We start from the raw sequence: 24,633 nt of genomic DNA on the forward strand, positions 1-24,633 counted from the left end.
GGCTATCTGTCCGTACAGCGTTTTTCTACTTTACCACAGTAAAGAATACGAATATAATAGGCCTAATTAAAAGCGAACCAATGAAGAAACGTTTATAATCCCTTTAGAAAATGGGTGAGACGTGAGTGAAGATTTGGGAAAAGAAACAAGAGATTTCATGCAGGGATGAGTCACAATTTTTGGATATTCGATTAGTTTATTTAATTATAGAATATCGAATAGGTTGTGCGATTATTCTCTAAAATAAAATCTACATGTGGTGCTGATGCGGTGACGCGTTCATGTAACCAGAGACGCTACCAATAACATACAGCTGTCACAAAGAACCGGCAAAAGTAATGATTATGAATGTGTCAAATATATCAATGAGACATTTTAATAGAATAACTAATGGAGTAATATTGTTAAATTCGCTGATAATCGGGTGACCAGATCGCAAACCAGAATTTAAAGCCGACAAGCAATGGGTTTCTCTCATTCGTCGTGACGTTATAACATTTCGTCTCGTCTCGTTTTGGTCAACGAAAATGAAGAGACATTTTAGCATAGTTTTTATTTTGTAAACCACATTTAGTCTCGTTTTTATTCGTCAACGATATTGCATTATACATGTATTTTAGTCATCGTCACATGACCAGCATTTACGTCTCGTCTCGTCTCGTTTTCGTCAGGTGATAACGGTTCGTTGACGACAATATTTCGTCATAATTTTCGTTGACGAAAGCAACACTAGTGCCAGACAGTGTTTTTAAAAAAAGAGGAACTGATTGCGTTTCAGTAAAGGGCAGGTCAGTCAGATCAGTTGCGATGAGAGTGTTGAAAGCCAGTGGTGAGACTGCAGAGAATGAAAACTTTTACATTGTCTGTATGAAACCATTTGGCAACTCAAAGCCAAAGGAAGTGTGGGTAAAATGTGTCATATGCAGTCTCTGGGCCCGCCAACCCTGGTCTCAAATGTCTATGTAGGCCTATAAAAGACAGCAAAAAATAAAGAAAGAAAGAAAGATACCATCTGTTTTGATCATCAATTAAACAAAAATCCATGTGATATGCACTGTAGTTAAGGACACATGTGAAAAATCCTTTTGGATTTTATCTCTACAATTTTCACCCAATTACAGAGAATGATATTTTCTCCTCACGGCCATATGCTCTCAACAGGCAACAAATATGCATATAATGTACATAGATTCTAACCCATTTTCTTTATGGCTTCAGGCCCATAAAATCCTTCTTGCAAGTTCTGTTATAGTTGAAAATCAACAACTTATGATAAGTTCTTCTTTACTTCGCTTTAAGAGTGATGGTGGGATGGTGTAGATAAATATGCTTCAACGGAAATCATCTCGGTTACTAACGTAAGCTCGGTTCCCAGAGAGAAGGGAACGAGTATTGCATAAGTAGCTTAAGCTATGGGAAAAACTCCTTTTCTCGAGAATATTGAAGCCAAATTTTTAAAACGCAGTGCAGCTGCACAGCAGACAACTAGCTGAGCGTCTAGTGCGGTCATTGGCTGTGCTGCAGCAACTGCACGAACCTATGGTGAGGCGGCTCATGCGCGCGAACCAATCAGGTCGCTTCGCGCCCAGACACGTCAGAGCCCGCCGGAATGGCTGTGGCTTATAGCTATATAAGTTCCCATTTTTGACATAGAATTAGGTTTAAATCGACTGAAGCGATCCCCTGATCTAAGCACAGTACCACTGTGGGTTACGCAATACTCATTCCCTTCTCTCAGGGAACCGATGTTACGTTAGTAGGCAAGGCAAGGCAAGGCAAGTTTATTTATATAGCACATTTCATACACAATGGCAATTCAAAGTGCTTTACATAGAAGAAATTAAAATAATAAAAAGAAACAAGAATAATTAAAACAGTTTAGAAAAATCAAATGAAATACAATACAGTACAGTCGGACGAACAGCGGCACAGTGCTCATTCAGTAAATGCATAGCTAAACAGAAGTGTTTTGAGTCTGGATTTGAATGTGACCACTGTAGGAGCACATCTGATCTCTTCTGGAAGCTGGTTCCAGCTGCGGCTGGCATAATAGCTAAAAGCAGACTCACCATGCTTAGAGTGAACCCTTGGTATTTCTAGCTGATATGATCCTAATGATCTGAGTGATCTGTTGGGTTTATATTCAGTGAGCATATCTGCAATGTATTGAGGTCCTAGGCCATTGAATGATTTATATACCAGTAATAATACTTTGAAATCAATCCTAAATCTAACTGGGAGCCAGTGTAAAGACCTGAGGACTGGTGTGATATGTTCATATTTTCTGGTTCTGCTCAGAATCCTGGCGGCAGCGTTCTGTATGAGCTGCAACTGTCTTATGGTCTTTTTGGGAAGGCCAGTGAGGAGTCCATTACAATAATCCACCCTGCTGGTGATGAAAGCATGCACAAGGTTCTCTAAGTCTTGTCTGGAAACAAAGCATCTAATTCTTGCAATATTTTTCAGATGATAGTATGCTGATTTAGTTATTTCTTTGACATGACTACTGAAACTAAGGTCTGACTCTAGTGTCACACCAAGATTCCTGACTTGATTTTTAGTTGTTTGACCCCTAGAGAGAAGGTATGCGTTCACCTTGAGAACTTCATCTTTGTTTCCAAACGCAATAACTTCAGTTTTGTCTTTGTTTAATTGAAGAAAGTTTTGACACATCCAACTGTTGACCTCATCAATGCATTGGCACAGGGAGTCAATGGGGCTGTAATCATTAGGCGATAGGGCTAAGTACAGCTGTGTGTCGTCTGCATAGCTGTGGTAAGCAATTTGGTTGTTTCTCATTATTTGGCTCATTGGGAGCATATACAGGTTGAACAGGAGTGGCGCAAGAATTGAGCCTTGAGGGACTCCGCATGTCATGGATGTCCACTCAGACTTATGGTCTCCTATACTCACATAATAACCTCTCCCATCTAAGTATGACCTGAACCATTTTAGGACTATCCCAGAAAGCCCCACCCAGTTTTCCAGCCTGTCAAGAAGTATGTTATGATCGACAGTGTCAAATGCAGCACTGAGGTCGAGTAGTACCAGCACTGATAATTTGCCTGAATCAGTATTTAAGCGAATATCGTTTATTATCTTTATGAGCGCTGTCTCTGTGCTGTGATGCGGTCGGAAACCAGATTGAAAATTATCAAAGTATCCATTCGAGCTTAAGAATTTGTTCAGCTGATTGAAGATAACTTTTTCAATGATCTTGCCTATGAAAGGAAGATTTGAGATCGGTCTATAGTTGCTTAATATGGTCTTATCCAGATTGTTCTTTTTCAGGAGGGGCTTGACAACTGCAGTTTTCAGGGAGTTTGGAAAACTCCCAGAGAGAAGTGAGGCATTTACCACTTCTAGAAGATCTGCTTCTAAACTGTTTAACACACTTTTGAAAAAAGATGTGGGAAGTGTGTCAAGAGCGCATGTTGATGTTTTAAGGTGCTGTACGGTTTCTACCAAAATTTTGCCATCAATTTTTTTGAAATCAGACAAAGTTACAACTTTTTCAGGTGGTCTGATCTGTCTGACCCCAGCACAACTCAAGGATGTGCTGATCACCTTTCTGATATTATTGATTTTGTCAGAGAAGAAAGAAGCAAACTCACTGCACTTGTTGTCTGAGAGCATTTCACTGGGAATCTGGCTTGGGGGGTTTGTCAGTCTCTCTACAGTAGCAAAAAGAGTGCGTGTGTTGTTTAAATTGCAGTTTATAATGTTTGAGAAGAAAGTCTGTCTAGCTTTGCCTAGTTCCATATTAAAAGCATGAAGGCTGTCTTTGTAGATGTTATAATGGACTACAAGTTTTGTCTTCCGCCACATGCGCTCTGCTTTTCTGCATTGTCTTTTCATATTTTGCACTGCTGTTGAGTTTCTCCAAGGTGCTTTTTGTCTGCCACAATTCTTCCTGACTTTCACAGGAGCAATATCATCAATTGCACTTTTAACTTTTGAGTTAAAAGAATCAAGGAGAAAATCAACAGAGTCAGCAGATATGCTTGGTGTTAAGGATATAGCCTTCATAAATAGTACACTAGTGTTCTCATTTAAGCATCTCTTCTTGACAGACTCAGATCTAGCTTCAGTGGCAGGAGAGATCAATATATCAAAGAAAATACAGAAATGATCAGACAGTGCTACATCCTTAATAATAGTCGATGAGATGTTTAGACCCTTACTGATAAGTAAATCTAGAGTGTGTCCATGATTGTGTGTGGGTCCATGTACATGCTGAGTCAGATCAAAAGTTTTTAAAACAGTTTTGATTTCTTTTGCCATATTGTTTTCTGCATTATCTATGTGAATGTTCAAATCTCCAGCAATGGCAAAACAGTCAAACTCTGAGGTAATTGTTGATAACAGTTCTGTAAATTCCTCAGCAAAGGCTGGAGAGTATTTTGGAGGCCTGTAAATAATGATGAGTAAAATGCGTGGAGCACCTTTTAATACAATACCCAGATATTCGAAAGACGTGTAGTTCCCAAATGATATTTGCTTACATTGATAGATATCTTTAAAAAGAGCAGCTAGACCCCCACCTCTCTTAACAGCTCTGCAGACACTCATAAAAGTAAAGTTAGGAGGGGCTGTTTCATTGAGGATTGTTGCACTGCAGCTGTCTTCTAGCCAGGTTTCATTTAGAAGCATAAAATCCAGGTTGTTTGTGGTTATTAAGTCATTGACTAGAAGTGATTTATTTTTAAGTGAGCGGATGTTTAAAATTGCTAACTTAACAGTCTTACTTTTTTTCCCTACACCAATCTTAGTTAGACGTGCAATAGGCACCAGATTAGTTGAGTTTGCTGTACGGCTATTGAAGGCCTTAGACTTTCTATCTTGTAATAGAACAGCAATAGAGAAAGATACAGGCACACTGGGTTCCCGCTTGTTCTGTAAACATTTGAGAAAGTTACTGTTATCAAAACGGGGACCCGACATACATCACTGAGAGCTGGTATCAGTTGTTTTTGGTTCACCTCGAGCAGATGGAGGAGGGTGTGGGCCCTGGCGTTGTGGCAGAGGCCGAAGAGCTCTCACAGAGGCAGGGGGAGGGCGAGCTGGGCCTGCAGGCTTTGGTGGTAGCGGTGCCCGACGTTTTTTGGTTGATATCTGGGGGCTTGCAGCAAAAGAGTGTGATAGTCTGGTTCCAGCATGCACAAGTTCTTCCATTTTCTGTGAGAAGCACAGGAGTGGAGTTGGTGGCGAGAGGGAGAACGTGTCTGGTGAAAGGGGCTGTTGCTCTGGTGTTATAGGAGGCTGTGATATGCTGTCCTGGCTTCCCTGGCTGTTTTCCAGGAAGTCGTCCTTGGGTGCTGAATCTTGGAGCAGTTCTGATGTGTCTGTCTGTGGTGAGCTCTGTGGGCATGGCTCAGCTGAGATTGTGTCCGTGAGCAGAGGTTGTTGTGGCTCAGTGGTGTTATCATTGTCCTTGTGTGATATGTCAACATCATGAAGTGAAGTCCTGTGGTCATTCATACTGTGTCCAGGTGTGTGTGTGCCGTTCTGATTGAGTGGATTGGCACACACTGCAGAAGGATGATTGAGGGAGAAGTAGATGTTGTCCTTTAACACTCTTGAACCAAGTTTGTTTGGGTGATGGCCATCCCGATGAAATAGTTGTCTCTGACTCCAGAAGAGATTGAAGTTGTCAATGAAGTTTACTCCTTTTATATTGCAGGTTTTTTGCAGCCATGTATTAATCCCAAGCAACCGTGAAAACCTGTTTGTTCCTCTTGCTGGGAGTGGTCCACTGATGAATGTCTGAACTTTCAGTTTTTTAAGTGTTTCAAAAAGTTCATTGAAATCCTTCTTAAGGAGTTCTGACTGCTCTTTATGAATGTCATTCTTCCCCACATGAATGATGAGTCGATTTGCAGTCTTATGTTTCATTAGAATGTTCTGAAGTTCCCTGTTTATATCAGAAATTGTTGCTTGTGGAAGGCAGCATGTAGTTGTATCCCTGCAGCTAATGTTTCTGATTATGGAGTCTCCCACTATCAGAGTCCTTCAATGGGCTATAGTAACCGAGACATTCCCTTTCGAGAGGTCTCTCGTATTGCGTAAGTAGCTTATGCTATGGGAACCCCTTTCAAAACGCAGTGCGTGCTTAAAACTTCGCCCCATACTATACCCTAGGGCAGAGCGCCCGAGGCCCATTGAAGAGTAAAGTTATGAGTCCTAATAGAGGCCAGACCAGTGACGAGCCTCATATAGGGAACCAAGGAATGGGCCTTAAAAAGGGCCAAGCCCCTTATTTATAATGTATAAAGAACCGTAGTTCGGGTTGAACCAGGACCAGATATACATCGGGCCTTATAGTTATGGTGAATTGTGCTTAAACTCATTATATTGAAAGAACCTTTGCCTGTAAAGCGGGAACTTCCAGGTTATGAAATCTCATAAATGTGGACGGCGAGACTCAGCCGGCCGCCGCACAGATATTATCAATTAGTATTCCACTCAACCATGCCCATGACGAGGCCATGCCTCTCGTAGAATGAGCTCTGACGCCTATGGGACAAAGGATAAGCCAGCGAGATAGCGTCCACTATCCAGCGTGATAATCTTTGCTTTGTGACCGCAAGCCCTTTGGTGCGGCCGCCAAAGCATACGAAGAGCTGTTATGACTGCCTGAATAGGGCAGAACGCTCTAAATAGACTCTAAGACCCCTGACAGGGCAGAGTAGATTCACGTCTCTTTCGTCCTCTGGTCAAGGAAGAGCTGATAGCGAAATGACGCTGAGTCCACCCTGGCGATTTATATAGGACACCACTGACATGTTGTCCATTCGGACCAAGACGTGGTGGCCTTTTAGATATGGGAGAAAAGCTTGCAGTGATAGAGCGACCGCTTTCATCTCTAAACTCAATTGTTTATATGTAGGCGTCTCTCGATCGCCTGGGCGGTTGATTTAGTAGCTTGCAGAGCCAGGTCAGTGGAGCTGCGCAGGTCTCTGAAAGCTTCCGGTTCAGGTCCAGACTTGTCCATTGAGCGGAGAAGTTTGGCCTGAAAAATTGGACAGCTTGGCCAGCGGAGGCGTAGGCTCAGCCAGCGAGAGCTGAAGTGACGTGGCAAGGCTTGGACTGGTGAGTCTCTTTAGGTTTCCATCCCATGGCGGTGGGAGGGCAAAGGTTTGCGGCCACAGCTTCTTCAAGGTGAGGAATCGTCTCATAGCCTTTTTCCACAGCGCCCTCGATAGTCCAGAGTGTTGAGGTAATAGAAGGTTTTAGACGAGCTGAATGCGGCGCTTTCCGCGACTTAGCTCGTCATGTACTTCAGGAAAGAAAGGAGCATGCCTCTGCTGAGGGGCCTGCCGGCACCCCTGCAGGAACCATTCATCCAGTCTGCTACGCGTGGGCTCAACGGCCCTAGTCAGCACGTGGAGAAGCTCTGCGTCAAGGCTAGTTCTCACGTCGCTCATGTTGGCTTGTGTTGAGGGTGCGAGGTCGGCCACGGAGCCCGTCCATTCCTCACATTCGGATGCAGCGAGGGAAAGGCTGTAATCCTTGTCGTCCTCCTCGTCTGATGCCCCAAAAGAGACGAGACCGGCCGCTCGCTGAGAGGGGTACTGGTCCACCTGTGTGAACAGGACCGGCAAGGGGGTTTCTCTGGGAGAGAGCTAGGCACGCGGGGACTGGGCTGGCATGTACTCGCTCGTATTCGTCCGCTCTGGCTTCCTCTGTGCGCAGCGCTTTTTCTTACGCGGCTCGAGCAAAGGAAAAGGGGAGGCGGGCGCAGGGTCGTCGGCGGCGAAGCTGGCTAGTCGAGCCCTCAGTGGAGAGAGCGGGCAGCCGCCCTTAGAGAGTGCAGCTTCCGCGTGGTCACGGCCCAGACAGGAAGCGCAGAGGATGTGACGATCTCCGCCGAAGAGAGGGCCTCTACACGAGGCGCAGGTGACCTGAGGCATTTGAAACAACTCCTGGAAATTGCTCTTTTAGAAAGTGAGTCGCAACGGCGAACACACTAGCTTTTGTAAAAGGATATAGCGCGCCGGATGGCACAGCAAAACAGCGGGCTGAAGGTGGCGTCCAGTGAAACCAGGAAGCCGGTGTCCTCAGAGCTGCTTAGCTGGTGGCTTATTCCACTGAAGGCTTATCGACGGCGGCAAAAAAGGCTTCTTAATCCGGAGGCCAGCAAAGTGGAAACTTGCTGAGGAGATTAAATCTGATTCTATGGCGAAAATGGGGACTTAATAGCTATAAGCCATGCCCATTCCGGTGGGCTCTGACGCGCCTGGGCGCAAAGCGACCTGATTGGTTTGCGCGCATGAGCCGCCTCGCCATAGGTTTGTGCAGTTGCTGCAGCACAGCCAGTTACCGTGCTAGACACTCAGCTAGTTGTCTGCTGTGCAGCTGCACTGCGTTTTAAAAATTTGGCTTCGATATTCTCAAGAAAAGGAGTTTTTCCCACAGCGTAAGCTACTTACGCAATCCGAGAGACCTCTCGAAAGGGAACTATTTTTATCGACTATACAATTTTAAGTTCTATTTCTGCAGTCTGAAATATTAATTGAATGCAGAGGAATGTGTTCCCTGTGCTGACACGCTATCAAACGACACTATCTCGTGACAGTGTGAAACTTTCACTACATAGTTAATATCCAGAGATTCATTGGACATTGACATTGTCAAGTCAAGTCAAGTATATTTGTATAGCGCTTTTCACAATACAGATTGTATCAAAGCAGCTTCACAGTATTAAATTAAAATAATACAACAAAGTTTGTTTCAAGAGGAATTTATTGATTGATAAAATTTAATTAAATATCCCCAAAATATCCCCATATTTGCAAAAAATTCTATTCAACCCTCATCACTGCGTAAGAGACACTCTGAATCCAATTGTCTTTTAAAAAGTATTTATTCTTGCAAGAAGGCCCAGTCGCCACATAGAAGTTACGCTGTGGAGTGAGACCCAGACAGGAAGAGCTGGGCAGCCTTTATACTCGTTTCAAGGCCTTATTCAGCAGGGCTTCTTTCCGCCACACATTCCATAGATAAAGGACGCATTGTTGTATAAGCTTATATTTATCACTAGCTGACACTTAAGACCACCAAAAGTCAAGGGTAGACTAGGGTTAAAAGATCCCTTCCCAGCTGTTCCCAAAGTGTCTCACTCCTGAACTTTTGGGTGGACAGATGGCGCTGCTCAGCTGGCGACACGCAGCTCGCTCCAAACAACTAGTTGTGCTTATTGTTTGTACTCGTCTGTCATCGAACTAAGTAACAGTACCTTCTTAATATGTGGGTGTTAAAGTCTGGGCAAAGAGTGGTGGATATCCCTTGTTTTATTGGACTTTTTATCTGACTTTTTATTGGACTTTTAATCGTATCTGGTCTGTTTGTGCATTCACGTGCGGAGAGGATGAAGGAATGGCGCAGTGACAGCCGACCAATGCTTATATACGCTCGTGTCGCACTCCTAAAACTCAACAAAGTGGGAGTTGAAAAACGAGCTACACCCGGGCTGCTGGCTAGTATCCCGGGAGAATTGATACGATCTGCACGCCGGTGGAGAGGGAAGCGATTACGGCTGGCTGCAAGGGAGGGGGATCCGGAGCGGCTGAAAGGACAGAGGAGGAAGCGAGGGAGACGGGGTGGAATAAGGAGGAGACAGTGGCAGCGAAAGTCCAGACCGGCTCTACCTGCTGTGATCCTGGCCAACCTGCGCTCTATCAACAATAACATTGACGACATACGGGCACTTGCAAGGTATTCTTTTGAATTTCGCGAGGCTGCTCTTCTCTGCTTCACTGAATCATGGCTGCACACAGACGCTCCAGACTCACTTTATGACATCAGTGGTTTTTCACTCATAAGGGCGGATAGAAATGAAAACTCGGGGAAGAGTCGAGGAGGAGGGATTTGTGTTTACTTAAACGAACGATGGTGTCGTCAGTACACAATTAAGCATATGATATGTAACAGAGATTTTGAATTGCTGGGCATTGGGTTGAGACCATTTTATCTTCCCCGGGAGTTTGGCTGCATTTTGCTATTTGTTGTTTATGTCCCCCCAAGCAGCAAAATACACCATGCCGCTGCATCAATAGCTGATTGTGTACATAATCAACAACAACAATTTCCAGATGCTCCTGCTATTGTTCTGGGTGATTTTAACAACTGCAATCTAGAGAAAACTTTGCCAGGATTTCAACAGGTTGTGAAATGTGAAACAAGAAAGGAGAATATACTGGATAAATGCTACATTAATCTCCCCAATGCCTATCAATCCAGGAGCAAACCACCAATTTCTAACTCCGACCATAATGTAGTACATCTTATCCCGACGTACACATCAAAATTAAAAAGTCGTAAACCAGAGAACAAGGTTGTTCGACAGTGGACTGATACTGAGAGAAAAATTGAGGAAGGCGAAGGAGGCACACAAGAAACACCTGGAGGAAGCCTTCAAGGCTGGCAACCCACGAAAAATGTGGGATACAATGAAATGCATGACAGGCATGCCAGGTAAAAACAGGAGACCTATTGTGACAAGTGATGAGTTAACCTCTGCTATTGAATTGAACACCTTCTTTACTAGGTTTGAAACCTCTGGGAGTATGGAGAGATGCAGGGAGGTGTTGGAGTCAGTCACGGTGGGTTCTGAGGATAGAGTGATAATTACAGGGGGTCAGGTGGAAAACGTCTTTCGTCAGCTTAATTCACGTAAGGCCACCGGCCCGGATAACATCAGTGCCTCCATCCTGAAAACTTACTGTAAGGAGCTAGCCCCAGTGTGGCAACCCATCTTCCAACAGTCCATGGATACACACACTGTCCCCATGGCCTGGAAGACATCGCACATCATCCCCCTACCAAAGAAATCATGCCCCAAGGAGAGCAACGACTTCAGACCTGTGGCATTAACATCGGTATTAATGAAGTCATTGGAAAAATCATATCCTATGTACTCTCTCAGTCTGTACAGGACATACTGGATCCGTTCCAGTTCGCATACAGGCAACAGCGCAGCACGGAGGATGCTGTTGGCACGCTCATGCATCTGGTCTCAAAACACCTGAACGCTCCAAAAATAAAGCCATATGCCAGGGTACTGTTCATCGACTTCTCCTCTGCATTTAATACAATAAAACCGGACACATTGTTATCCAAAATGGCTCAAATGGGTATAAATCCATATCTCATTCACTGGTACTGTTTTTTCCTCACTAACAGGCAACAGCTGGTCAGGGTCAATAACATCTATTCCCCCATGGTCACAACCAGCTGCGGTGCCCCACAAGGTTGTGTTAGCTCTCTTTTGCTCTTCACGCTCTATACCAACGACTGTGTTACCTCTGCACCTAACCACCATATCATCAAATTTTCCGATGATACTGCACTTGTAGCTCTGATGAAGGAGGGAGAGGGGGCCGATCTCTATGTGGAAACAGTGAATAATCTGGTAAAGTGGTGTGATTTAAATGCCCTCATCCTCAATACACAGAAAACTGAGGAGATTGTCTTTGGCACCTCTCATGAGTGCAACATTACACCATTAATCGTTCACAATCAAACCATAAAACAAAAATCATCGTTCAAATATCTCGGAGTGTACGTGGATAGTGACTTTTCCTGGACTTACCATTTAGACTATATCTGCAGCAAAGTACAGCAGAGAATTTATTTTTTAAGGAGACTTAGGTCATTCGGAGCGAGCAGTGAAATCCTGTCTCTTTTCTTTGTGTCATCAATTCAAAGCATTCTGCAGTATGGAGGCGCAGTGTGGCTCCTGGGAATTTGCTCCAAATGGAGCATGCATTCATTGAAAGCCATGTACTGTGTAGCGACAATGAGTATGAACCAAACACAGACTAATCTTCTTCCAGAAGATTAATTCAAACTTTCCACTTCCTGCCGAACAAAGAGGAAGATTTGGTCAGGACTTTGTATCCTCATCAATCTTGTCATGGGGTCCAGGCGCCAACCAGTCGGGCTATTTAAAAGAGCCCCCAGCACTAACACATAACTGGTCAATGACTAGCTTTGTTGCCAAATTACTGATTGGTTAAGAGAAAGACAGAGACCAAGGCATCACACAAGTGTCTTCACATCCCAGAGCCATAACTCACCCAGGCTCCAGAGAGTCTGTAACCAAAGACTTTTATTGGTTAACTGAAGGCAGAACTGGTCAACTTCGATAGTTTGCAAGACGGATCGATACCAGCAGATGTTGTTTTCCCCCACAACATTCCTGACCCCTTCCCCCTTTAAGACCTCTGAACGAACAAACAGAGTCCGTTTCTCTCGAAACCAGAAAACTGAGATTTTTCCTACAGTATACATAAAACTCATTCAAGAACAATTTTCAATGGACTTACAATCAAACATCATGCAACTACATAACTCTATTTTGTGTCTGCAACTTATATATGTGTTTAATATGCTTAGATACCATATAACTCATGTAATGTTATAACTGTTAGATGTTTGAATGAAAGTGTGTTGTGTTTCATATCAGTATGATCCTATGCTCTTGATTCAAAAGATGGCTTGATTGAAATCTGTGTAAAATGTTTCGTATTCTTATAATACTGATCATGTCTAAACTGTGGCATCTGTTCTCTCTGTTAGCAAGAAAACCCCCCAGATAAGATAATTTACGATCAGAACAGAAAAGAACGCCACCTCCTAAATTTTGCCAGTGTCTAATTGGCCAGAACTCATCCTGGAGGTTGGACAAACTTTGAGTTTAAAATCTTAGACCCGAAACAAAGTTCTCTCTTCTCTCTTCTCTAGGCGCTCTCTCGGCTCTCCAACTCTGCTCGTTCAAAATGTTCTGATAGAGAAGAGCTCTGCTCTTCTCTCTTCAATCTGCTCTCTAACTCTAGCTCTCTGGGTTCACCCCCAAGAAACGCTCTGCTACCACTCTCAAGAGAGATGGGCAGAAAAAGGATGAAGATCTCAATCAGACGAGTAACCATGTAAACGCAGAGACAAAGAACCCAAATTAAGATCAGAAGAACGGGTTCAACAGCTTTATTCAAGCCATCTTACTACTCTCGTCTAAGTTGTCTTTTCTTTTCTAAAGTTTTCCTTTATTTTCCGTTGTGAGTCTCGGTTCTAAGTTAAGTTTTGCGACAAGATTTCGAGCCACGTTTCTTCTGCAAAGCCAGCTTCAAACAAAGACTTTCATTCCGCCAGCACACCACGTGACTGGCCGCCCCAGACCCAGGCAAAAGGACACCAGCCAACTAATGGACCGGGAAAACCCCTTTCACGCAACACAAGGGAATCCCCAAAAGCAAAGACAAGCAAGTATTTCCAGACTATAACTATTGAATAACCTGTCTAAGAAACGATAGAAGGGTTAAATTAATGGTTTAAGGTTCGTTCCAGGTCATGCCTTATAAGTGCAGAAACTTGTGATTTCATCATCTCACTCTTAAACTCACTCTTAAAACTTAATCTTTCCTTACTCTTTTTCCTTCTGCAACTCGTATGAATGTGTGTGTGTGTGTGTGTGTGTTTGTGTTAGATATTAGTTTTTATGTTAGTATATAATCAATAAAGTATTGTTTGTATTTGAACAAAGAGATTACTTGTGTTAATTTGCTTAATACATTTTATTGTCTTGAACTTCGATCTAAGTTACCGATGCTTTTACCCGTGATTATTTCTTAATTTATTGTTAGCTGGGGATTAATTCTTTCTTGGCCAGGAAGATATTATATTTCATAGAGTTAATAACTGTTTATGCTTTCTGTTCATTGGATGAACTGATAAAATGATCATACTATTGATTCTGCTACGGTAAATTCTGAAGATAATAAATCGTTATGAATAATAATTAATTAGATTTATACGTGGGCGTATAAACGCTGCAACTGCACACCATCAGACTGGCTGACAAAATCTCCCAGGACTCTTCCCATGTGTTGCAGCGGGAGTATCAACTCCTGCCCTCTGGCAGGCGTTATAGGGGCCCAGAATGCAGAAAGAACAAATATAAACACTAATTTGTTCCTCTGTCTATATCTCTGCTGAATCAATACGGGAGAGTAAAGAAGTGTTAATTCCTACCCACTTTCATCTATATTTTTATGGCTATTGAAGACCACTCTTGCAGGGCAGGGACCCCCATCATATTAACTATCTATGTATGTTGTTACTGAGCTATGTTTTTAGCTTTTTTTTGTAGGTTGTTGCGTTGTAACTGTTGGAGCTTGTATTGCAAGACAAATTTCCGTGTACACGGACAATAAAGTGCTATCAATCAATCAATATATCAATAAATCAATCACTTCCACAGGTATACAAATATATATATTCCCCGTTCACATATATAAACATGTGACATTACTTTGTAATATCTACTGGGTTCTAATATCAACAGGCTACTAAGAGTCTAGTTTTCTTTAAGAGTTGTCTTGTTTTGGCAGCTGATCAAGGAATTGTTGGTTTCTTTTTGTCATCTTTGTGATTAAGGAAGTCCAGGGGCCTCATTTATAAAGCTTGCGTACGCACAAAACGGGGCTGAAAACATGCGTACGCCAGTTCCTGTGCAAAAGGTGGGATTTATAAAGAAAAACTTGACGTGAAAATATGCGCACCTACACGCAAACTTTGACCCATGCGTACGCACATTTTGAAGACAAAGCAGTTTGGCGACACTGATGGTGAGTTGAGGAACTGACTGCGGATAAAGGGAATTAACCCTTTGCAAAATGCCAAAATTGACTTTGACATATTTAAATATTTACAATATTTACAAGTTGCTCATAGGTCCCGGTTACAACAAAAAATACAAATAACATTAAATCACCATTATGGGTCCTAAAGATACATACATGCATGTTTAGTTTAAAGACATAAAAGGAACTATATGCTGAAAGTACGTACATTTAATTTCTTTCACTTCCATTCTTAAATGGATGTAGGCCTATCACTCATTATGTGATTAATGTGATAAGGTGTAATTGATTAAATCTGATCGCTGAAAACATAAATAGCCTACTGCAGCAACACTTAAGTGCATATTGTATGATGGATGCGCTGGCACTGCTGGAAGACTATGCCAATGGCAGACTTCGGAGGGAAAGAGTATTCAGGGACCGTGAGGATTTCCTAGCCCATGATGATGAGTGGCTAATAAGCCGCTTTAGATTTCCTAGAGCCATGCTCTTGGATCTGTGTGCTGAACTTGGCCCAGCATTACAAAGACCAACAACACGGAACCGCGCCATCCCGGTACCAACCCAATTACTTTCAGTTTTAGGATTTTTGGCAACCGGGACATATCAGCGGGAAATAGGCGACAGGTAACTAAGTGTACTTTTTTTTTAAGCAAAACCTTATTGATTTTAACATTCCTATTAATTTGTCATAGGTCTGGGATTTCACAGCCATCTCTAAGCTCATTAATGCCTGCAGTTTTGAAAGGGATTATTCAAATGACCAATCGATACATAAAGTTTCCTTACACTGTTGGAGAACAGGCCAATATCAAAAGGCAATTTGCAGCAATGTCCGGTTTCCCAAATGTAATCGGCGCAATCGACTGCACTCATATTGCTATAAGGGCTCCATATGTAGATTAATTCATTTATGTGAATCGCAAACATGTGCATTCAATAAATGTGCAAATTATATGTGACGCCAACTTGACTCTAATGAATGTTGTGGCACGATGGCCTGGTTCTACACATGACTCTTTTATTCTAGCGCACAGCAGTGTAGGGAATCGACTTAGGGCAGGTGCCGTTCGCGATGGCTGGCTTCTGGGTAAGTAAATGCATATCATTGTTTTTACATAACAGTTAAAGCCTATTGTACAAATAATCTGTTATACTTTACAGGTGACAGCGGTTACCCGCTCAGGCGCTGGCTACTCACCCCATTCTCAAACCCTCAGAGCGCAGAAGAAGTGCGCTTTAATGATACCCACGCTCGTGCGCGCTCAGTAGTTGAGAGAGCCATTGGCCTCCTCAAGTGTAGATGGCGTTGCCTTGATGCTTCGGGTGGTAGACTTTTATATCAACCAAAAAAAGTATGCCAGATCATCATGGTGTGCGCTATTTTACACAACATTGCACAGATGAATGGTATCCCTGTTCCTCCTGACCTACCACAACACCAGCATGAAGAGCCTGACCCGCCCCCCTCCCCAACAAGAAGGACATCATCAGGGAGCAAGGCTCCGTCAGGAAGTAATGCGCCATTTGTGAAGAACAACAGTGCAAAGGTTCATTTTTTAACAAGATCTTTTAATGTAGATGCAATGTCACCCAGCACAACCCTTATTTGCTTAAGCTCATCTGCGATTACAGTAATTGCATTATGGTGTCTCTCTGTGTCTGTAGAACAGCCTCAGTCAGCATCCGGCCACTTCCAGCCGTGCCATACGGTCGGGACGCACTTGTGCTGGGGACCTCGGGAAACTCCATAGCCCCTGCAGACTCTGCGCTGGGAGTTTCGTCACACTGGGCTCCCGCAGACTCTGCAAGAATAAGGACTAAACCAATTGTGTAATTTATTTTGTTTAATTGAGCACACAAGCAATAAAGTTCTTTACCTGGTTGCCCTGTATCCAGCACATCTGTGTCTCCCTCCCTCTCAGACACAATGCCACACACACTGGTTTGGCCGAGAATCGAGGCCATTCGGGTCTCCATTGGGGACAAATCAGGGGCGCCTTTGCCCCCACCAGTCGCACACACACTCTGTCGGTGAGAGGCAAGCCGTTTCTTTGCTCCCACCTTAAGATCGGACCACTTCTTTTTTACATCTGGAACCGTCCTGTTTGCCGAAGCAACTGCGTTTACCGCAGCAGTGATGTGTTGCCACTCTAAATTTTTTTTTTTTTTTTTTGGTAATTCCACTGCTGTGGCCACCAAACAAAATAGCCTTCCTTTCATCTACCTCACTCACAAGAACCTCTATTTCTGCCTCAGAGAAATTTCGCTTCTTGCCCTTGCTCTCCATTGCTGCCATGATTTTGTTTTTAAAAAACACAAATTCCCTTGCTCCTTTTAATATGCATGGCCAATGAGGTCATTTGCATTGTCTATATATGGTTGAATGTGGGCGGATAAAGGGCGGTAAATGATTTTTTTTTGCGTGTGCAAATTATCAGGTAGGCTGTGATTTATGAAGTGAAAATTGCGTGCAGGTGTGCGTGTGCGTACTCCAATTGCTATATATGAAGATGCAATGATCAGGAAGGGGATGATAAAGCCCACTATAAACTTGTATGTGTACAGAGACTGTAAGTCTAGATACTTGCAGAAATTGATTACAAAAGGAATGCTACAGACAATCGATAAAACCCACACAATCATGCAAATGATCTTAGCTTTGACTAGAGTTCGTTTATTCCGAGCCCACACGATCATCCATGTGCACAGGCATCGGTCCAGACTGATAGCAGTCAGAAAAAAATGCTTGCAAACATATTTAAATCCGTCATGAAAGAGAGAAGCGTGTACACAAAGTAACCCAGTGGCTTGCCAAAGACCAAGACCAAGTGCATGACTAGTGCAAAAGAGAAAAAGAAGTCTGCAATTGCCAAGTTGAGGAACCAAATGGAGTTGACTGTCGTCTTCATTTTGTAGCCAGTCACAAATATGGCAAGACCGTTTCCAATGAAGCCCACGACAAAGATGGTGACGTAAATGCATAAAGAAAAGATCTGGATGCTTGACAAGTCCTCTTTCCCCTGGGTCACTGTGACGGAGGTCAGATTGTCATATTCCAAACTCGTGCACCCTATCCCCCAAAAAAAAGAAAAAAAAAAAGAAAGAAAAAAGGAGCAAATAATGCAGTGAGCGTTGGATCTGGAGCAAAACCAATTAAATTAAACATTTTGTGGTATTTGACTTGCAACACATTTTCTCTGTTAGAAATACCATTGTGTAATTTATTCTAAATGTTACTACATGTTTCAGAATGTCTAGAGAACATTCAGTAATATTCCCCACAATGTTTGCAAAATGATCAAATGAAATGTTCCATTAACGTTTGTATTACCAAGAAAAAAAACAGGATGTTTTGAAAATGACATTCAGAAACTTAATGGGAATTTTTATTTTTTATATATATATTTTTTAAAATCTGATATTTACGAGATGCTGCAAAAGCTGTGAGATGCGGCCGTCCGTGTATGCTATATAAACCAGCATTTAAACCATTAGATTAGGTCAGGGGCTTTCAGATAGTGGTCCTCTCTTTTTGACACAGCATACACAATGGTGCCTCTCCACCCCTAATCAAGTAATTAAAAAAAAAATTACATGGCAAAACACCAAAGATCAGTCAAAAGCATTAAACACTGAACAGAGATTTAAAGGGCAAAAAGGAGTATAAAGTATATGGAACTGAAATAGGGAGAAGTCTGTTATATGACCATATAAATGCACATTTCAGAAACAAAAATTTAACTATTTGAATCCTTGGAAGAACACCAATGAAACATAAATGTTTACATAACACATAATCTATGCAAAAAATAAAAGTAATTCTGCAAAATTTTCCATTGAAACCAAAGTTCTTGGCCAAGGTTTTTCAACTCTGATTGCAGCTTCATTGCCCTCAGGCTTCTCAATCATAATGGTGTTTCCTATTTGGTTGCAGTTCACAGAACAGGTCTGAGCTGTTCTAATCACGCTTCCTCTGATTTCTTAATAGACGTAACTGCTGGCCAATCATACTTTAAAGCATTCATTTGCTCAGTTAATCTTCTAATTAGGTGCTACATTTAGTAATTTATTTATATGATTTATACACTGTCAGGTTACTGATTGGGTCTACATTTAATTTACAAAAACAAACAACAACAACAACAAAAACATTGATATGAAATGAATATTGCACAGATTGGACTCTTACCCATTTTCTGTATCTCTGCAGCTTTGTGTTCCCACAACTTGGCAAAAGATTCAACAGTTGGTAACAGGATCTCCTCTTCTTATATGAAAGAAACAAGTGTGGGCTGAGAATGTGGAAAAGGAAAATATTTTGCTGTTGAAAACTATTAGCCTGCTAAGTTGTGCTAACTTGTCTGTGCATGTTGCATGCCTACTTGGAGGGCACAATATAAATATATATATATATATATATATATATATATATATGTGGTACACAATATGATATCAATGAGGAAAAAAATATTTATGGTGTTTTTCCTGCTTAAAATTGGAGACTGTAACAACATCAATACACATTTTAATACATTTTGTATGTATTTAATTTTTAAAAGCCTCAAGGCAGCATTGTAAGATACCACAACGGAGAAATTGAAACATTTGACATTTTCAGTGTAGTTCTACCACACATACATTTTTTTTTATTTTTTTTTTTTATGTTTTAATAGAAACGTATAATACTGATGTATTGACAGCACTAAAATGTAAAATATTTGTATTGACAGCACTGAAACGTAAATTATTTACGTATGAACAACTTTACTGACTGACAAATTTGTACTATTCCTACACGCACGCGCGCGCACACACACACACACACACACACACACACACACACACACACACACACACACACACACACACACACACACACACACACACACACACACACACACACACACATATATATATAATTTTTTTCATAAGTCAGTTATTTATATATTTTGCTGTAGTGTGTCAGTAAGAAATATCATACATTTCCAAACATTCTTTTTGCCATTAATTGTAATAATCCAGTGAGATTTCTGTATGCACAAGGAGTCTAACAACAGCCGGTATGATCTGATCTCACCATCATCGAGTCCGTCTGTGATTACATGAAGAAACAGAAAAAACGGAGACAGACTAAATCCAGAAGAACTGCGGGAACGTCTCCAAGATGCTTGAAGAAACCTTCCTGCAAAGCTACAGTACTGTGAAAAGCACTGGCACTTGTGTTAAAATGCTGTAAAATGCTTTTGTTCAGGTACACTTGCGCATAGTTTTTCAGGTAGCTTTGCAGGAAGGTTTCCTCAAGCATTTCGGAGACGTTCCCGCAGTTCTTCTGGATTTAGTCTGTCTCAGTTTGTTCTGTTTCTTCATGTAATCACATACGGACTCGATGATGGTGAGATCAGATCATACCGGCTGTTGTCAGACTCCTTATATATAACATGCCTAAGACTTTTGCACAGTACTGTATATATATATATATATATATATATACAGTGATTGCATAATTATTATGCACAACACCAACACTTCAGCTTGTGATTCTTATTAAATGTGGGTCATATTTCAGGATTCTTTACCTTAGTAACTAGGTCCTGACACCTTGCAATTCTGGAGACTCCAGGTAGGTTGCCGTTCTGGAAAATGGTGGCGCTGCAGACTAAATGGTTCCTGATGGTTTCAAACCTAATTCTTCACCTTAATTCCTATTTTATTTTATTTTTTTGCAGTTAACATGTGTCTTTTCTTCTTGGCCTGTATTTGTATGACACTGCTGTCCATTGGTCACGCCTTAATTTCGCAATTTCTAGTATTGCTTTAGTATTGTATCCTTCTCATGAGCATTTAGTAATGTTTTACTTTTCAGTGCACGTTAAATCTCATTTTTGGCCCATTTTAGGCCTAACTGTAAAAGAAAACCTGCAGATTAATTATGCACACCTGAATATTAGGTGTTTTTCACTTCCAGCCTTTGTTGGCAATTATACAGACACGCACGCGCGCGCGCGCGCGCACACACACACACACACACACACACACACGACACCTTTAAATGAATCATGCTTGACTACAATGGTGTCAAATGTCAAATGTCATTGGTTCTTTCTAATGTGTCATAACCTCAAACCGGGCACATGACACTGTTTTCCTATGCCGTGTTTAAAAGGAATGGAATAGCTTCATCAGAAGGCAAGCTTAGAGAATAACAATTTCAATGGTCTGTTCCTCCTTTCAGTGCGACGTGTTTTCCACGCAATCCTGTGGTCTTATGGGCAATGCATCATGCAACAAGTTACAACAATGCAATTGGCAGATAAAGTGTAAAAAAGGCCTTTGTGCCAATCACTTTGACTGATACCTTGGCAGAAGTGCTGATGTGAACAAGAACCACAATCATGTCCCGCCTGAAGCAACTACACTAAGAAAGCAAATACAAATGTTAAAAATATGGCAATATTAGTATAATAATTAATTACATACAAACTTTTTTTATATATCTATATATATATATATACTACATTAAAAAAATTGGGGTCAGCATTTGAAAGAAATGAATTCAAGCACAATCTAAATTGATCAAAACTGACATTAAAGACATAATAAAAATGTTACAAAATATTTATATATTAAATAAATGCACAAATTTTAATTAGCACAATTGTTTTCAACATTGAAACTATAATGGTAAAAAATATTAGAATGATTGACACTGTGACACTGAAGACTGGAGTAATTATGCTGAAAATTCAGCTTTACCATCACTGGGATAAATTACTTTTTAACAAATATTCATATCTAAAACAGTTATTTCAAATTGTAATAATATTTTACAGTATTACAGTTTCCCTGTATTTTTATCAAATAAATGCAGCCTTATTGAGAACAAGAGACATCTTTCAAAAATATTACAAAACCTTAAAAAAACAGTGCCTATTATTTCCCTGATGTTGTTGTGTATTATTAACAGTGCGCTCTGTTTTTTTTGTTTTTTTTGGGGTCGTGGTTCCTGGAAACGGCAATTCTGATGAATCTTACATCACCTCACTATCAATACATCATGTTACTATCAATACATTCTTTGGCACAAACTCATACTCACATTTATTTTTTTAATCCTTATCACCCTATGATTTATTTTATGTGCTTGAGTCACTTCCCATAATCTTTAGAAGGTGTTTTTAATATTTTTATTGGCATTATTTTCAAATAGTTGGAGCTCTAGTTGGAGGCGACGATCTGGTCAATCCATTGGCGGAGGTAAGAGACCCGGGCATAGACGGCTGGGGTGCGAACATTGCAGTCGTTGGTGCCCCAGGACACGATGCCCACCTGATACCAAACACCGGAGCTCTCACACACCAGAGGACCACCAGAATCACCCTGTAGTTGACAGACAAACCCATATAAGCACATCAGAACTAAATCACTGTATGTATGTATATACATTTTTGTCCTCATATACCTGGCAAGAGGAGACACCAGAGGCTCCAGCACAGATCATGGCGTCTGTGATTCTGCTCTGACCCCAGTACTGCCTACATTGAGCCGGACTCAGAAGCGGCAGCGCGGTCTGCTGCAGGATATTAGGACTTGCTGTAAAAACAAAGCAAATAGAAGAAAACTAGAATATCCAGTCATTTTAGTCATGAATGTAATTGTTTTTGACATCAGTGATGTTGATGATATATTTACAGGTGGTTCCAGTTTTGCCCCATCCAGTGGTGACGCAGCGAGTGCCAGAGGGGATACTGGTGGAGGAGGCAGCCAGACACACAGGAGAGATACGGGACGTCAGCTGGGCTGGAGAGGACAGTTTCAGCAGGGTGATGTCGTTATTGAAGGTCTGACTGTTGTAGTAAGGATGGGTGATGGCCTACAGTGGGAGGAAAAATTAACTCATGAGATTATTTATTATACAATACATACACTATACTGTTCAGAGGTCTGGGGTCAGTACGATTTTTTTTTAAATGTTTTTGAAAGAAGTCTCTCATGCTCACCAAGTCTGCATTTATTCGATCAAAAACACAGTAAAACTATTTAAAATCACTGATTTCTATTGTAATATATATTAAGTGTATTCCTGTGATGCAAAGCTGAATTTTCAGCATCATTACTCCAGTCTTCAGTGTCACATGATTCTTCAGAAATCATCATTCTAATATGATGATTTACTTAGTATTTCTTATTATTATCATCAATGTTGAAAACAGTTGTTCTGCTTCATATTTTTATATAATTTATATTTTTTTACTTTATAAATGTCACATTTGATCCGTTTTATGTGACTTTAATCTTGTGGTATTACAAGCTGAAAAAAGAGCAAAGCGTAGCGCAATGGACAAAATAGTCTGTTTGTCGCAAGTATTTGTTAAACCCCCGCCCCTAGTAAGCAAGCAACACTTTTTTTTTTTACTATGGCAGAGTGACAAAATCCTGTGGTTTCTGAGGTAATGCCCATATCAGAGAACCACAGCAGTGCAATCAGCAGATAGTGACTCAAAGGGATACAGTATGATTAAAGCATGATACCTTGGCGATCCTCATGACTTGAACTGCTTCAGCGCTGGACCCGCGGTTATGCTCTCCAAGGATAACATAGTGATATCCAGCCCTAGGGTAAGATTGAAAAAATAAGAAAAAAAAGAACCAGGTAGGGTATGTTTATAAAGTAAAACAGATTTGAAGGTTCTTACTGAACACGACAGTGAGCCGCAGTGACGACCCAGTACTGGTTGATCAGCGATCCTCCGCAGAAATGGAAGCCATTGGATTGCTGGTTCATACATTAACAAATAAACATGGTATAACTCAGTGAATGATGAACACATTGCCAGTGAAAACATTTATCATGTATTTATACATATCAGCTTATAGGACCATCTACAGGGATGTTCAATTCTACTCCTGGAGGGCCACTGTCCTGCAGAGTTTAGCTCCAACTCCAATTAAACACCTGAACCAGCTTATCAAGCTCTTACTGGGCATACTAGAAACTTCCAGGCAAGCGTGTTGAGGCAAGTTGGAGTTAAACTCTGCAGGACAGTGGCCCTCCAGGACTGAGTTTGGACACTCCTGCTCTAGTTCCTTAGGAACAATAATTGCATAATTAAAACTAGGCTCAGTTACCTGGAGTGAGACCTGCCAGGGCCACGAACCGGACACTGCATTCTCTCCATTCACAATTTTGCTGTAGCCGCTAATTACTGGTCTAATGGAAGGCACTCCACAGCCTATGGTAAGGAAAATTAACGCATGCAAAAACATACAATCATGGGTATACCAGCTTAAGTTCTTTTTTTATTTGAGTATGGTAATATCATATTTTGAACCTAATAATTTCCTCTGTTCTTTAAGCCAGCAATTGTAGGTTTAAAACTAGCTACAGTTACCAGTTTCAGATACCACACTCATTGCACGTTGCAACAAAATAAACTCACCCAGAGTGGAGGCCACCAAAGCAAAACAACTTATGATCCAGAACATCATGGAGACATGAACCGTAATTTCCTACTGTTGTTCCCATTGAGTCTGATGCCTGCTTTATATTCTCTTTAGCATCTGATAAAACTGGGAATCATCAAGGTGCTTCCATGCAGCTGGAAGGATCTCAGAGCTCAGGAACGTTCATATCTTGTTCAGTACAGTCATGTGACAAAAAGTATGTTGAAATATTGACAAGAATAATTAGGTCAACTGGGGAAAAAAGGGTAGGCTGCCCACCTTTGTTAAAACGAATGTTTTCTGAATGCATTCAAGTGCAGCTATGAGACAAACTGAGACGCTATTCTTTCACCTGTAAATGTATAACCTGAAGTTCTTATTGAACCCATACAAGTAGCAGATACAATACAGAAAATTAGGGGGTGGGGGAGATTTAAGATCTTTTCTCTGTTCTAAGACACTAAATCATTTGTTAACACTTTACTTGAAGGGGTGTGCATAATACTGACATGACACCTTAATAATAATGAATATGAAGGAGGTTTTA

General features: G+C 41.3%; 1 protein-coding gene across 1 annotated transcript; it reads right to left on the reverse strand.

Annotated features, from left to right (window-relative positions):
- Positions 1-21,815: 21,815 nt before the first annotated feature.
- Positions 21,816-24,237, reverse strand: ctrl (chymotrypsin-like). Its single transcript, XM_082179784.1, has 7 exons — positions 24,083-24,237; positions 23,772-23,875; positions 23,339-23,418; positions 23,175-23,256; positions 22,335-22,515; positions 22,105-22,235; positions 21,816-22,022 (listed from the first exon to the last, which is right to left on the reverse strand). Exons 1-7 carry the CDS (start codon positions 24,129-24,131, stop codon positions 21,861-21,863), a joined length of 789 nt encoding a protein of 262 aa, XP_082035910.1. The 5' UTR covers positions 24,132-24,237; the 3' UTR covers positions 21,816-21,860.
- Between the last annotated feature and the right edge of the window lie 396 nt (positions 24,238-24,633).

This window comes from Leuciscus leuciscus (assembly GCF_965113295.1).
Source record: "Leuciscus leuciscus genome assembly, chromosome: 9".
NCBI lineage: Eukaryota > Metazoa > Chordata > Actinopteri > Cypriniformes > Leuciscidae > Leuciscus > Leuciscus leuciscus.

Excerpts from the sequence above, each read along its gene's own strand:
- ctrl (XM_082179784.1), bottom strand. The coding sequence starts at position 24,131 with ATGATGTTCTGGATCATAAGTTGTTTTGCTTTGGTGGCCTCCACTCTG. Across the intron at positions 22,516-23,174 it reads AAGTCATGAGGATCGCCAAG|GCCATCACCCATCCTTACTA; the intron begins GTATCATGCTTT and ends CTCCCACTGTAG. Across the intron at positions 22,023-22,104 it reads CTGGTGTCTCCTCTTGCCAG|GGTGATTCTGGTGGTCCTCT; the intron begins GTATATGAGGAC and ends TGTCAACTACAG.